Source organism: Peromyscus californicus, unplaced genomic scaffold (assembly GCF_007827085.1).
Source record: "Peromyscus californicus insignis strain IS unplaced genomic scaffold, ASM782708v3 Scaffold_22__1_contigs__length_63687245, whole genome shotgun sequence".
NCBI lineage: Eukaryota > Metazoa > Chordata > Mammalia > Rodentia > Cricetidae > Peromyscus > Peromyscus californicus.
Window position 1 is genome coordinate 31601760 of NW_026294525.1, and position 16690 is coordinate 31618449.

The 16690-nt window shown below is 42.6% G+C and overlaps 1 protein-coding gene across 2 annotated transcripts in view; it reads left to right on the plus strand.

Moving 5' to 3' along the window:
* The first annotated feature begins 6623 nt into the window (after nucleotides 1–6623).
* Nucleotides 6624–16690, plus strand: part of Stx7 (syntaxin 7) — a 40503-nt gene continuing 30436 nt past the window's right edge. Inside the window, exons 1-2 of one of the 2 annotated variants that reach the window (XM_052751189.1) lie at nucleotides 6624–6752; nucleotides 12660–12809. In XM_052751189.1, the coding sequence (XP_052607149.1) occupies nucleotides 12725–12809 (85 nt within the window). In that variant the 5' untranslated portion in view covers nucleotides 6624–6752; nucleotides 12660–12724. Of the gene's footprint in view, nucleotides 6759–12659; nucleotides 12810–16690 lie in introns of both variants that reach the window. The other variant, XM_052751188.1, reaches the window with a different exon arrangement.

The window sequence follows — 16690 nt, forward strand, 5'->3', positions numbered from 1 at the left end:
GAATAAGAAAACCCCCAGTGTGTGGTTATGCTGTTGCCAGGAGGAAGGTAGGAGTAGACAGAGAAGTTCCTTAAAGCCGTGTCTTATAGTGCATGTAAAGTCAGGATCCAAAGTATGTGGTCCTTAGATGTAAGGTGATTCAACAATGGATGGTCTGAATGGGGACGCCTTTAAGAATGAATGGGTTGCTCAGCAGGCAGGATACTGAGACCAAAATGGTGAAGTGGGACTGTCCAATGCAAAGTAGATGTGATCATCATGTTTTGTTACCATAAGAAGCTTGGGCATAATTTTGAAAGTTTGCCATGATAAAGAGCTTTGAATTTAATTTTGAGAGTAGTATTTTCTATAATGCATACTTGAAAGTTGTCTTAAGAGTTTCTATTTCTGTGATAAAACACTATGACTGAAAGTGGGTTGGAGAGGTAAGGGTTTATTTCATCTCGTAGCTTGTACTCCTTCACCCAGGGAAGTCAGGGCAAGGACTCAAGGCAGGAACTTGGAGGCAGAAACTGATGTAGAGGCTATGGACCAATGTTGTGTACTGGCTTGTTCTTCGAAACTACTCATAATGAGTCCGAATAGAACCCAATACCACCGGCCCAGGGATGGCACCACCCACAGTGAACTCAGCCTTCCCTCCATCAATCATCAGTCACGAAAATGCTTGCCCATAGGATTGCCCACAATCCAATCTAGTGGCAGCATTTTATCAATTGATGTTTCCTCTTGCCAAATGACTCCAGAGTGTCTAAAGTTGACATAAAACTAGCCAGCACAAAATTCTTCTCAAATAATAAGTATGAAAATATTCATAGTGAAATATATTCAGAAATGTCGGGTCAAATAAAGTCATGCCAGTTTTTCTTTTTTACTGAGCCACTTCTCACGGCCTCTGATGTATGAATGTGCGATGCCCTCTTTTATTTTCTAAATGCCATATGTTGCTCAAGCATTTCTCTGTAGACCAACTCTCAGCTTCCTTCACCCAACCTGCAGCTCCACCCTCACCCTGCCAAGCCCTTCCATCTTGAAGCAGTCTACTTAGGAGCTTCGTACAATCGTGGAGTGCTGGTTTCCGGATCAGGCTTCCAGGAGGTGAGTGGTTGCCATGGCAATAATTAAGTGGAGCGGAACTGGATTTGGCACTTTCCCTGCTGCTGTGGTGGACAGTGGATGGACAATGATGGGCAAGAGGAAGGTGGCTCATGGGAACAGTGTTTGAAAAGTAACGACGAAAAACAAGTAGCTATGGTTTGATGTGTCCTCTAAGGTTTGTGTGTCAAGAAATGGAGTCCCCAGTTCATACACGTCGTGAATAACCTCTGCTAGTGAAGTTTAGAATCACCTTTGTAACAGGCCTTCGAACACGCCTGTGGGAGATTATCATGATTTGATAACAGAGGTGGGAAGACGCAGCATCCACTGTGGGTGGCACCATTCCCTTAGCTTAAATCCTGGACTGGAAAGGAGACAGTGAGCTGAGCACAGGCATTCGTCACTCTCTGCTACTTGACTGTTGATGTAATGTGACCAGCTGCCTGATGTTCCTGTTGCTGCTGTGACTTCTTTGTCATGGTAGACTGTAACTTTAAAGTGTGGGCCAAGAGAAACCCTTTCTTTTTTTTTTCTTTTCTTTTTTTTTTTTTTTTCAAGACAGGGTTTCTCTGTGTAGCTTTGCGCCTTTCCTGGAACTCACTTGGTAGTCCAGGCTGGCCTTGAACTCACAGAGATCCGCCTGCCTCTGCCTCCCGAGTGCTGGGATTAAAGGTGTGCACCACCACCTCCCAGCAACCCTTCCTTTTTTTTTTTTAAAAGTTGTTTTTGCCACAGAATTTATACAGCCACAGGGAAAGTAATTCAGGCAATATGTTAATGCTGCTTAAAGAAGTCTTTGAGAGATAACTGCTATCAGAAAAGATCATGAGAGAACTAATAGCTTTGTATGAAGATTTCTGCCATGACTTGTGCTTCCTTAATCTTCAAATGCCATCATATGTTGCATATTAACTATGAAAATATTCACAGTGAGACACATTCAGAAATGTGAGATCAAATAAAAGTGATGCCCATTTCCTTACGGAGCCACTTCTCGGGGCCTCTGAGGTGTGAATGTGCAGGCTAACGATGCAGTTCATGGCTGTCACCGGAAGGAAAGAAAAGCAGCATGGTGTGGCTCGGTGGCCTCCAGAATCATAAGCTCGAATGAACTTCAACTCCTTATAAGTCACCCAGTCTCATGTTTTGTTATCATAACAAAAAATGGACTGATGTAAATATAAAGATTACCCCAACTTAAGTGTCTGTTTGGATGCTCAGGTTTTTTTTTTATTTATTTTTTTTATTTTTATTTTGCAATACAATTCAGTTCTACATATCAGCCACGGATTCCCTTGTTCTCCCCCCTCCCACCCCCTCACTTTCCCCCCAGCCCATCCCCCCATTCCCACCTCCTCCAGTGAATCCAAGTATTTCAACTTCAGAGAAAAACCTGTGCAGGCACTTATGTGATGTAGAAAACAAGTCGGCCCCAGGAGGCTGCCAGGTACTTTCAATTATGCTATCCCAAACTAACTCTCACTTGCTAAATATTAAGAACCTTTTGCTCTAGCACAGACTTCAGGAAATAGTCATGGTTTTCACATGATGTTATAAATCACAAGTTTTCTTAAGTCAAACTGTATGTCTCACTTACCAACATATTCTTTGACTTGCTATCTATATAGTTGTCTTTTTGTATCTTCTATTTCCCTAGATTTTTCACAAAATTATACAGTAGCATGAGTCCTAATTGGTCTTATTAATAAAAACCCGGGGTCAGATATCAGGGTGAAAGCTGAAAGATCCTTTCTCCTCCTGCCCAGCCATATTGCTTCTTGTCTCAACCTTCCTAGTGCTGGGATTAAAGGTATGTGTGCCTCCCAAGTACTGGGAGCAAAGGCATGAGATCCCAAGTGCTGGGATTAAAGGTGTGTGCCACCACTGCCTGGCCTCTATGGCTAACTAGTGGCTAGCTTTGCCCTCTGATCTTCAGGCAAGTTTTATTTGTTATATCATACACAACATATCATCACATTTCCCCTTTTGGACAATAATCATTTTAAAACTGTTTTTTTTTTTTTTTAGTTCAGTGGTTAGTAAATAAAAGGGAATTATTGTTTATTTATTTCCATACACTAGAATGCTATTCAGAGGCAGTTGAAGAGTGGTGAGTGGGCTCCCTATCCTGCAAAGGGAGCTTGTACCGGTGATATTTGTATAAGGAAAGAAGGGTGTTGACATCTATGCAATGGCTTGCTCTGATTGCCTCCCAAACTCTTTCCAAAAAAAGCAATTCCCTAATAACACCCTCTGAAAAACCCAAATTGCATTTTCCCCCCACAGGTAACAGATTCTGTGGTGATTTGAACGAAAATGGCCCCCATAGGCTTTTATGTTTGAATGCTCAGGCTCCAGTTAGTGGAACTGTTTGGGAAGGATTAGGAGGTGTGGCCTTGCTGGAGGAGATGTGTCACTGGGCGTGGACCTTGAGGTTTCAAAAGCCCATGCCATCCTGTTAGTTCTCTCTCTGCCTCGTTCTTATGGATCAGATATAGGATCTCAGCTACTTCTGCAATGCCATGCCCGCCTATTGGCTGCCAAATTCCTTGCCATGATGGTTATGAACTCACTCTGAAGCTGTAAGCGAGCCCCCAATTAAACACTTTCTTTTTATAAGTTGCCTTGGTTGTGGGGTCTCTTTAAAGAAACAGAAGTGTAGCTAAGACAGACTCCTAGAAGCATAGAAGCGTTTACTTTGTGGGAGGTGAAATGATTTCTGGTTAAGGCCTTGTTGATTTACTCACTAGCTGAGTAGTGCTGGGCCTCACTGGGTATAGGACATCTGTCTGAACCTCACTAAATAGTTACTAAATAATAAAATGTAGTACCACAGTTGTCAGGAACTCCTTTGGAATCCATTTACTCTCTAGGCCTCAAAGTTTAACAGAGTATTATTACACTTAATTTTTATCTTTGAATTCAAATGACTAGAAAGGAATCTAATACTAACATAATTCTTTTTTAAATGACAACTTGGAACCAGCCCAAGGTTTGATTTGGAACCACCAGCTTTGGTCCCAGCATAGTTGGTGACTAGCAGAGCAACCTAAAGTGTTCTCTGAGCCTCTGGACCTTCTCTAGGGCCCCATGCCCTCCCCTCCACCCAGCCCTGGGTTCTAGTAAAAAGAACTCGGAAGGGCATATAGAAAGCACACTAGATATTAGCTCCATTTTACAAATCCTCTCTTTCATTCTCCATAGCCAGTCGATGTGCAAGCCTTACTAAATATTTGTCCCATCGACCTCCCTCCTTCTCCATCATATTCACCTCAGGACAGTCCTTCAAGATCTCCAACACTGATGAAATTCTTTACCAAGGCATGTGATTATTACAAGCACCCCCTAAGTGCCTTTCTTCTCTGCCATATTTCTCTTTTAATTTTCCTAACTTCTCCCAGCGTTTCCTTTGTGGTGTGGAATTAAGAGCACTTTGTACCTTTCCTTAAAATCTTGTAGTAGCTCAACTCTCATCAGTTACAACATGAGACAGAGGCTTTTAAGAACCACACTTGCATTTCTACTGTCTAATCCTTTGAACCCATGCACCATGCTTTATCCAAATAAACTAAGCATTCACACACATTGCACACATCTTCTTTTGCCACAATGTCCTTTTCCATCGCATCTTCCAGTGAAACTTTTATATAACTTTCAAGAATTCTGCTCCTGTTTCCACTTCAAAAACCATCACGGACTCTACAGTTAGGCCACCCGTCTTGGGCTTGACACTATGCTCTGTACAAATCGTCATCACAGAACAGCTTGTGGTGTCAAGTGAAGGGCACCACTACCCCATAGGAAAATGCAGTACTCTACTCATTTTGATATCTGTAGTGCAAGGCTCCATAGTTAGTGCAGGGCAGACTTGCAGCAGACATTTGTTGATTGAGTGAGGCGGCAGGAAGAACTCTAGAGTCGGGCTTAGGACTCAAGCCTGTGCTGTTCCTAATGATCTGTGTGACCTGAAGTGTTTGACATTTCAGGTTCCTTAATCTGTGTAATAAGGAAGCAGAACCAGATTGTCTAAAAGGGAATCTGTGGTTTTAACAGTTACAAGAATTTTTATTACAGAGGATGTTGCCTTGTCAAAGAATGATTTTTTAAATTATGACAATTTTCACTCGGGAGGCAGAGCCAGGTGGATCTCTGTGAGTTCGAGGCCAGCCTGGGCTACCAAGTGAGTTCCAGGAAAGGCGCAAAGCTACACAGAGAAACCCTGTCTCGAAAAACAAAACAAAACAAAAAAAAAAAATTATGACAATTTTGAAGAAAGGAGAGGCTTCAAATGGAAACTGGAATTTGCTCAGTATTTTGAAAAAACATATAATGCCACTATATTGGGCTAATATTTCTAAAAGTTCGTAGTGGGGACTACGGGTATAGCTCAGTGGTGGATCATCTTCCCAAAGTGTGAGGCCTTGGGTTTGATCTCCAGTACTTCAAAACAAAACCTCAAACCACCTGGGAGGGTGACACAGGTCTGTAGTTGTAGCTACCCAGAAGGACAAGGCAGGAGGATTTCAAGTTCACGGCCTGACTGTGCTGTAGAGTGAGATCCAGGTTAGTTTGGGCGACCTAGGAAGACCCTGTTTTAAAAACGAAAGGCTGGGGATACAGGACACAGCTAAGGCACTTGTTTCCCACGTGCAAGGCCCTTGGTTCAATCTCCAGCACCTGAAAAATTAAGCAGAACTCAAAAGTTCACGACGGTTGTGGCCGAATCACATTGATTTAAATGGGTGTGTGTCCTTTGACTAATCTGCTCACTCCACTGTGCGGATCCTACTTGGAAGAGGCAGTAGGCATTTAGGTCTGACCTAAATCATCTACATATGCTTGCTTGTGTAATACCAACCAATGTACACTTTGCTCTGTGGTTCCAGCTCACAATATCCTGGATTTCCCTCACCACACACAGGCACAGTGAAGTTCTTCTGAGCTTTTGGTGTCACATGTTTTCATGCCCTTTTCCGAAAATAACACCCTCTTCATTATAGGCAAAGGTCAAGGCAATCTATATTCTAATTAATTTGGCAAAGAATTTCTTTCATTTGAGCAACTGTTGCTTCTCATTGTTGGAACATTCTGTGCTCTTAAAGCCCGGAAAGACTGCATCTTGTATTTCAAGGATGCGAGGACGATCATGAACTAAGAAAACACCTTTACCAAGTGGGCACGCAGAGGTGATTCTTCATTTATTCTTTCGAGTTGAGCTAGGCTTGCCTTGACATTTTTTTTTTTGCCGTGACATTTTCAAGTGGGGTTGTAAATAATGTCTACCGCAGAGTTGAGGGGTAGGAAACAGGACCCGCAGGAGCTGATGGGGCCTGAGTCCAGGGAGGATGGCGCCACCGTAAATAAAGAAGACGGCTCTCCTCAATCCCTTCCTCTTCCCTTGCACGTAGACGTCCACCATCAGTGTGTCAGGCTTCAGAGCAGGGCTCCCTTGCAATTTTGCTCGTCCCTTCAAGCTTTAGCTGTTATTGGCCAATGGGAGAGAAGCGAGCCCCGCCCCCTCCTTCCCGGGCTGCGCCCAGAGCATGCGCAGTGGACTTGTTCGTGCCACCGCCCATCAGCTGAGACTGGCAGCGTTGGGCTGTGGGCCCCCGGGGTGACAGCGGCTGGCCCGGGAGGAGAAGGAAGCCGATGAGGTTAGGGTAAGAGGCGGCTGCAGAGCCGGAGGGCCCGGGGCCGGGGGCACCCCAGAAGCGCAGTCCGCGGTGGCTGTTTTTGGGTGCGCGCAGTCGGGCTCCCCAGGGACGCAGGGCCGGCGCCTCTCGGGCTCCCACGCCCCGCCGGGGACTCGGGGACGCGACCCGCGTGCACCCCTGGGCGCACGCGTGGCCGGGGACACGGGCTGCCTGTCGGCTTTGGGGGCCTGGACCCCATCGCCTGCTCCGGCCAGGCGACTGCCTTATTCCGCGTTCTCTGTCCGCTTCCCTTCCAGAACAGAAAAGCAAAAGCGTTGGGCCCTGGTCGTCTGGCCACAGGTTCTTTTCCGCCGCCCCTTGAGTTTGCTGGGCTGTTGGCCTTGCCTTAAACACAAGCTAACTTTCTTTGACCTACCTTGTGTGCATGCCTTTAATTGATTTACCCCCAAGACCCTTAACAAAAGTATTTCAGGAATTCGCATCTGTGTTTTCTAGGTTATAGTCAGGTTTTAAAAAAAGGCGTAGGTAGGGGTTGGGGGAGAGGAAGATAGCCTCTAGTCAAATGCTAATTTTTCCTTCTAATTTTTTATTATGCTTGGATTTTATATGCAAATCTCATTTTTTTTTTTTGATCGCTTCAGATCTTGTGTTCTGGCAATAATTATCATTGACAAGTGGTCTATAATGGGGGCGGGGAGGCGGGGGTCGGGGCGGGGGGGGGGGGGGAGGAGGAGAAAGGAAGTAACCATGAAACGCAGTTGGGTTTGGTCCTGTTGGAGGTGGGCATTTCTTTTACGTGTACTCTGAGCTGCACTGGGCAGAGACTGATAAAACTGTTAAATTGTGTCTCGTGATGTGAAAGCCTTTGGCTTTGCCGCTTCCGAAGTTGGCCCTAGGCTTGTGACTAGTTAAGAATTAGACAGTCGTTTCCCAGTGTCTGGGGAAGTTAATGTGACACTGTATTAACTCACCAGCGTCATTTTCCTCCAGCTGGTTTACTTCTTATATTGCTCCCGATTAACAGTCCTTTCTAATTTTGATTATGATCCCAAGTTCATCCAAGTGCTGCTGGTTGAAATTTATTAATAATGATGTTGAGCTACATGTAGCTCAAGAGTGGAGTGCTTGCCTAGTATGCACAAGGCCCTGGTTCAATCCTCAGCACTACAAAATATTATTGCTATATATACTCTTACTATTAGATAAAACACCTACAGTTAATTTTTAATAATCCACCTACAGTGGATTTTACTGTGGTTCAGTGTAACTTGAAATATTAATGTGTAAAACCACGAGGGGGGGGATCCTTGGTAAACTAAGCTAAAACCAAACAGTGCAGCATACTATTTTAATTGATGAAGGAGCTGGGCTGAAATGCACTTTGGTAGTTTGTGGAATGAACACCCTGATGGAAGATTGAGCACCCTCACGTCCATTGATTATCTCCTATGATTGATTGTCTTGGGGATTGAAAATACAGTATTCATCTTTGGATCTTTTAAGTACTATAAATGGTTTGAAGCAGAAGTTACATTGACAGAGAGCAATAGTAGTGACTTCTCATTGCAGATCTGGCATCTTTAGCATGTGATAACAGCTTGCTGAGAAAAGGAGCTAGTAGTCACATGAGGACCCTGGGGAAAGCCTTCTAGAGACAGGAAAATGGCACCCGGAAAAGCCAAGACAGCAATACGCCTGGAATTTAGTGTTTTAGAAATGTTAATATTTACTCTCAGGCTAGGTATGTGTTCTTAGGAAATTGGTATGCTTGTTTGTTCACACTACAAACATTGATTCCTGACCTATTTTGTAGCCAAGTACTAGAGAATAGAACCAGGTTCTACTCCACCTCTCACACCACACACACACAAATAAAAACCCTGGGGGACAAATGAGAAGAAAGTCCAGTGTGTTTCACTGGTGTTCGTGATTAAGAAAGTGAAACTGACCATCTGTTTTGAGCAGGCTAAATTTTAAACCAGTGTGTGCTTAGTAGAATCTTAAGGATTCAACAGTATGTCCAGTCGTAACTGCAGGGCGGTATTTTACATTCAACCATCGGCCTCAAACATTTCTCTGAACTCCTCTTTGGTTCTTTAGCCACAGTCTTGAGACAGCTCTCATTTTGGGTGTTGCCCTTTGAACTCCTTTCTCCTCTTTCACCTTATAGTGTTTATATGTCTTCATAAAAAGATAATTACTAAGATGTTGAGTTGAACACTGTCCAATAGAATTTTCTGCAGTGATAGAAATGGGTATGTGAGCTGTCCAAGCTTCTGGCTACTGGCCACATATAATTTCTGAGCACTTGAAAGGTGACTTGGGTGGCTTCCATTTAACTTAATTCATTTTAATAGTCCACATCAATAGTAGGTACTCTGCAGGCAGTGCAGGTGCACTCGATGATTTATATAATTATTTTGAGCAAAGGCACTAGGAATTTGAAATGGGTTTAGTGCCTTGCAGCTCAAGCTAGGTACTGGGGATGGTTATAGAGCACAAACATTTTATAAACATAGCATTAATTAGCTTACTTGTAAAAGTCATAAACTTTTTTTATCGATAACTATGTACTTGTATGTGTATTTTTTTTTTGCAGCAAAGATAACCATTTTCCCACTTACATTGTGTTATATCAGATGAGCCAACTCTTCTTGTCTTTGAAATGCCATCATTCATTAGCCGAACAGTACAGACAGGGAGTGTGCTGCTCAGTGTTATTACTTCCACCATTTACATTTCTGAGTTTTTGAAAATGTCATCATTCATTAGCTGAACAGTACAGACAGGGAGGGTGCTGCTCAGTATTATTACCTCCATCCATTGACATTTCTGCGTTGAAGGAAGTCAGGATAGCAAGACCTGTGGGCCAGCAGGAAGGTGGCAAGTTTTGGCTGTGTCGTTGAATTGCTCCACCTGTCCTAAGTTGTTCTACAGAAAGCAATAGGATTTAGTCTATCGTTTGAGAAAAATGTGACCTCCCAGATTTACTTCCAGATTTTAGGTCCTTTGCTTATCATACACAAGTTATTCGTTCTGTGGTGCCCCAGTTTCTTTGTGAAAAACTACAGTGGTAATTATACCTATCACATAGGCTTTTGAGAATCATTAATTTATTATAATAATTATAATAAAATAATGATTAATTTAAAAATAATCATTAAAGCTACCATGTGCAGGAAATATTCAACTTTCTCAGATTGCTGCTCCTTCATCACTCAAGACTGCACTGAGGTGGTCATCTCTATACCCTTCCTCTGACAAATTCTGAACAGGGGAAGAGGATAGCTCTTAGAATGAATGAAGCCCATGTGTCACCAACAGGGACATTCTCCAGTTAGCTTGCTTGAGTCCAAGGATGAGAGCAACAGGCTATGATTGTGACTGACTCAGTGACTTACTTTTTGGAAAAAAGAAAAGAAAAGGAAACACTGAGGTTTGGACTATTATATGTACATGGATTTTGAGAGCTAAGAGAAAGCCAAAATCCTTTGCATGAATTAGCAGGACTCTGATATTAGTCCCTTTGGGGGAGGGAGATTAGGCTTTACTGGAGTGTATGGCTGTGTACCTCTGATGAGGGCCCTGCAGGTGCAGGACCACATCAGATCTGTCCTCTGTGTACAGTGGAAAAGCACTTGGCCCCTGGACATGCCTTATCTTACTTTGATCCTGGCAGGAGGCCCAGCTGCTAAGTGTCTTCGCCCAAGGTAGAGATTTCTGGTTGCTGGTTATACTGGCAGCTGAACAGGCAGTTGGTGAATTCTAGTAATTTTAAAGACATATAGACACTAGAGAAAGCGTGTTAAGGGTGTGGATATGAATGTGAGACTTATTTGTGCCCATGGTTAAAGGAGGAATCATTCACAGTGTGTTGGTGTTGACTGTAAACCATAGGTGCTTTTGGAAGTCTGACTGATAGAGAAAGATGCCACTGAGCCAAGAGAAAATGGTCTCTATCCATTTATTACGATATTATTTGTCAATTAAAAAGATTGAGGTATTGATAGATGCTACAGGGAGCTGGTCCTGGAAAACACAAGGAAGAGAAACAAATCAGTCACAAAGAACACATATTGTACGATTCCACTCATGTGAAACACCTGGAATAGAAAAGCATACAAAGTGGATTAATGATGTTTATGGCTGAGAAGGTTGAGGACAAACAGGAGATGAGAAATGATGGGTAGGGACTTGCTTCTCAGAATAACGTACGTTTTAAAAGTTACGTAGTGATTACCACACAGCTCTATTAACATATTAAAAACCACTGGATTATATGATTTCAGTGACTGGATTGTATGGTATATGAATTATAGCTTAATAAAGATCTTATTTTTTAAAGGATGGGGTTAACAAGCTGGCTCAGCAGGTAAGGATACTTGTTGCCAAGCCTGATGACCTGAGTTTGATCCCCAGGACTCACTTGGTGAGAGGGGAGAACCAACTCTTGAAAGTTGTCCTTGGATCTCCACACACTCATAGTAGCACACTCGCATGCATGAATGCATGCGTGCATGCATGCACGCGTGCGCGCGCACACACACACACACACACACACACACACACACACACACACACACGTGTGTGTACAGACACACACACACATTCAAAACTTTAAAGATATGAAATGGAGGATCTAATTGATTCACAGAATACTTAAAATGGTGTTGGAGTCATTGACTTCCAAGCCTAAGCTGACCTTGAACTCAAGATCTTTATAATTTAGAGACTCCAGTGCTGGGGCTACAAGTGTCCAACATCACGCCTACCTTTTCAGATCTAGTCTCACTCAGCCTGGTTCCCAGCTCTTTACGTGGCTATAGTCCCTAATTCAGTACTTCCAGGGAGGGCATTTACTCCTGCTACCTTGTTGCTGTGGGTCAGTTGTTACGGTTGGAATTTGCTTTTAATGACATTGTTTTTGAGTCTATATTTAGGACCTGGTTCACATGGAACAAGGAAGGAGAATAGAGAATATACCAAAGCCCTCAAGACTATCTGATGACCAGGCACATTCCTCAATGCACACACCCAGTTGGTTTGACCAGTCGTATCGGCTCAGCTGTTATATTTCCTCCCAGCACTGCCCCTTTGGGCCTTCCCTACCATCATGCTCCTTGTATGCAGATTCAACCCACCGTGCATCAAAAATATCATTTAGTTATATCAGTATAGAACATAATATATATACAGGTTTCTTTTTTGAAATTTACTCCCTAAACAGTACATTGTAACAACTATGTACAAAGCCGAAGAAACTTGAGCATAACCAGATTTTAGTTGGAAATTCCAGTGGTTTGATACTGGATTATGGTCAAACAAAACCTAGAAACCAAGACTCGTGCTTCTGAGATAATTACTCCCAATGTTAGCAAACATGGGTAACTTTGGAACTTGAACCCTGGGCTTAAATCTCACCTTCATCAATGGGGGAGTTTCGCTACTTTGGACCAGTTACTTAATTGTGATAAGCTACAGTGTGCTCAAAAGAACAGTTAAGGAGTACTTTAAAGGGGAGGTTGTGAAGTGACGTTAGACAGCCGGTGTGAACTATTTTCCTTTAACAGATCTGTAGTTACTGTTAGGTCATTCCTCTCTTTCCCTCTCTGGGTTGCCTCCCACTGATATCAGCCATGAATCATTTGGTCCAGGGCTGGCCACGAGCTCCCCTTTCCTTTGATAAATATCATTGATCTTCTCCAACTGGTCTTCATGTCTAAGCCTTTGTTCTCCTTATTAATCATACCTAAGTATATACCTTATATGTTGAGGCCTTATAAATGCTTTCTAGAAAATAGCAGTAGTCATTTTCCTTTCTCGACCCTCTAATCTCCCAGGTGGGTAATTTGGGAAATGTACACCAATAATTTCAAAATATAATTGTACAACTTTTGTATTTTTTAGGTGACTCCTAGAAATCCATGTAGCCTACTTGCATCTGATGAAATCAGTCAGTCAGCCAACCAGCCATGTCTTACACTCCAGGGATTGGTGGGGACCCTGCCCAGCTGGCACAGCGCATCTCTTCTAACATCCAAAAGATCACACAATGCTGTGAGTTCAGTTTCAAATCCACTCCACTCTTGTTTTCAATTCTTAATTGATCTTGGTGGTAAACATGATAAAACTCTAGTGATTAAGGGAGGAGGGAGGAAGAAACATTCTTCTAAGAACACGTTTGAAGAGGCTAGAGCTCTTTAGAGTAAGTATGGAGATAATTTAATGGAAGAACAGAGTGCCAACACAGGCCCAGGTTGCACTGTGTCATTAATAAAATAAAGATTTACAAGTTGATGTTTGTGTTTACTCTGAGACCACCTGGTTCTTGAAGTTGAGATCTGCTGCCTTAGTTTCATAAGTTAAAATCTAATGAGTACTAGCAAGAGGTCAAAAGATTTATTTATATTTATTAAGAATAAAATCTGAACAGGTAGGCTTAGGATAATTTTGTGCCTGCAAACATGTGGTATAAAATGAAAAGAGGCAGGAAAGAAGTAAGCACAGCTATTGTAGTTCCTTTGTGTGTTGCTGTAACAAAATACACAAGATGGACAGGTTATAAAGGAATACATTATTTAGTCACAGTTTTGGAGGATGGAGAACACAGCACCAGCATCTTCTGACTTCTGGTGAGGACCTGTCGACTCATGATGTTACCTGGCAGGAAGGGAAGCAGGGGAGTGAGGTGAGGTAGGGACACTCCCTTATGACCATCACCATCATGAGGACCAATCTAGTGTAGAGAGACCGAGAAATGTATTAATATATTAATCACCTCTCAGTGGCACCTCCCAACACTATGACTTTGGGGATCAAGTCTCAACATGACATTCAAACTGTGGCAAGAGGGGATATTTTAATCTGTGGAGGGAGATATTATGAAAGATGGTGTGGATTCCCCTGTGAACTTCCCTTGCTACAGAGACAGCAAGCCAACAGACCCACTTTACCCACCAGCACATGTACATACGTATGCATATGCATATTCATAGGCATGCTTTCAACTTAATTCCTGAATCACAGCTAATCACACACTGTAGACTATTCTAGGCATCTTTCTCTCAGTGCTTTGGGACATTGCCAGGACTCTTTTGAAGTAGAGTCTTCTCTCTCTCTCTCTCTCTCTCTCTCTCTCTCTCTCTCTATATATATATATATATATATATATATATATATATATATATATATATATATATATATATATATATATATTTGGCTCAGAACTTGCTATACTACAGTTCGAGGCTGGCCTCGAACTCACAGAGTTTCACCAGTCTTTGCCTCTGGAGTGGTGAGATTAAAGGTGTGTGCCACCACATATGACACCAGGGCTCCTTGACTGCATAATACACTTTTATTCTTCAACCTTACCAACATGCTAATGTACTACTAAAATACGGGATGTTTTTAAACGATCTCACCATTTTTTTTTTTAAAGTTAATCATTAACCTCTTGATATTGTTCTACACAAGTGATTTAGATGAGGTGCCAATGTACTTTGGAGGTCAAGGGAATAAAGTTACAATATAGGCGGCCTAGAAGATACTGATGTCTACTCTGACTTAGAGTAATTTGTGTTTTCTTTGGCGACTATCAGGGGAGCCAGGAAGGAGTAGTATTGCACATCGTGCTTTTCATGACAGGCAGTTAAGAGTGCTTCATCAAGGCTATTCCAGCTTCCTGCTCCTCCGGTTTCAGATTGCTCCATGGCTTCCTTGCTGCTTATTGTACAGAACAATGATGGGCCTCAGATGAATGCAATCATCTGTGTGACATGTAAGCAAGCTGATAGTTCAGTTTACACATATGGAAAATCCAGACCTTTTTCAAGAAAGGATGCCAAAATAGAATAGGTCCTCTTGGCTCATTGCATGGTGCCAGGAATTCAAGAGGCTGAGGAGTGACTGTACCACTGGGAGATTAGAGAAGTGTTAAGCACTAGATAGTACAGGAAGGACCTGAACTGCTGGAGCCTGTGGAAGCTTGGACTGGAAGAGGAAAGGGCTGGTTTAAATCAGACCATGCTTGCTAAAAGAGATCAGTTGCTCCAGCCAGATGAGACGTGATGATCTGAGCCAGGGTTGACTACTACTCCTACTACAGTGTGGATGACAGCTAAATGTACAACCTAATTATAATCCATAGCACTCTTGGATCATGCAGAAGGCTTCCCCCAACTGTTTACAACCCTTAAGATAGGACCAAGCTGAGCCTTATGGCCTATAATTCCAGATACTCAGGAGTCTGAAGCAAGATCACAATTTTGAGCTTTGCCTGGGCTACAGAGAAAGTTTAAAGCCTGTGCAACTGAGTGAGACCCCTGTCTCAAAAAGTTAAAAGAGGGCTAGGGATTTAGTTCAGGGATAGGGCCCTTAGCTAGCATGTGCGTGGCCCTAGATTCAATTCAATAATTAAAATAATTTTTAAATTAAGACTGAGATCATTACGTCAAGAAAAGGTCCAATGACTATCTTCAGATATGCAAAGTACTGTCTGTCAAGCATGAAACTGAAGCCACATGGACTGTATATGGGTTGCTACACAGGTTCCCAGCTACTGGGAATTAGACTCTAAGTGGAGAAGGAGGAAGAATTTGCACAATTCATATTACTAAAGGATAGCTTTGCCCCTCAAGAGTGAGTGTTGTGACCAAGAGACTAGAAATACTGGTCAGATAATCCCCAAGTTATTAATTCAGAAATTTAAATATTGAAATGATGTTTTAGACGAAGTGACTTTTAGTTGTGATATTCCATTTGGCACATTCAACAGTAGTTCTTTGAGTGTCTGTTACACATTAGACACTGTTTCAGAGAATGTGACTGTAGCTGTAAACAAATCTATAAGGTTCTGTCTTCATAGTGTACAGTGGAATTGGAGGTAACATAGGGCATCAAAGTTAAGCAACACAATCTCCTCTGAGGCAATTGGAGTGAGAGTGACGGGGAAGCAGGCAGCTGGGTGCTTCATTGCTTAGATGCACCCTGGATGTAGGAGGAAGGTCTGGTAGAGAGAGCTACTGGAGCAGGTCCCATGCAGGAGATCAGTAGCAAATCAACATCCCACAGCAGTCAAGAGCTGAGTTGCTCAGAACACAGGGACAAAGAACAAACCTCCATGTCCAAAGCACAGGACTTGAGGGTAGAGTTGCCGGAGGGGAAATCAGAGGTGCCTGGGTGAGTTACCGAGTGCTTTGTCTGCTCCGTAGAGAGTTTAGATGTCACTGTGCAAGGCATTAGAAATCACTGAAAGCTTAAGAGGAGAAGAGACACAATCAGATCTGCACTTTGAAAGGGTCACTGGGGTTGCTCCCGAGAGCACAGGTACGAGGAGAACAAGGGGGCATGTTTTGGTCTTTGTAGAGTCTATTGAGAGAGATTTTTGTTGTGTCAGGGTTTTATCAATGAGGATGGAGAGACATGAAGAGTGTGTGTAGACACAGAGCCACGAGGACTTGCAGGTGCGTCTGGGAGGCAAGGAGAGGAGTCATACTTTTTGCACAGAGCATACAAGTAGGTGGTGACATGTGTGAACGAGATGAGAAAGACTACCATCCGGGACTAGTTGGGGAGAATTATGTTTCCTTCTAGTAATTTTTTTTATTTTTACTACAGTCTTAGGGAAGTATGCTACCACTGGATCACTTCACCCTTGGTCCAGTAAATATTGAAATGTCTTTCGGACATCTAAGTGGAGATGTCAGACGGTTGAGATGCATGCATTTGGAAACTGAGAACCATATCACAGTTTGTAATTTGTAATATGGGATCACAGCACAAGTAGAATTTAAAACCTTAGATCTGAATTAAGTCAAAAAGGACTCAGAGAAAATGACTGGGGTGTTAAGAACTGTGAAAGTCAGGAAGAAAGTAGCATAAAGAATTGAGTGACCAGAGAACTAAGAACAAGATAAAGATTTTTTTTTTGTAAAGGA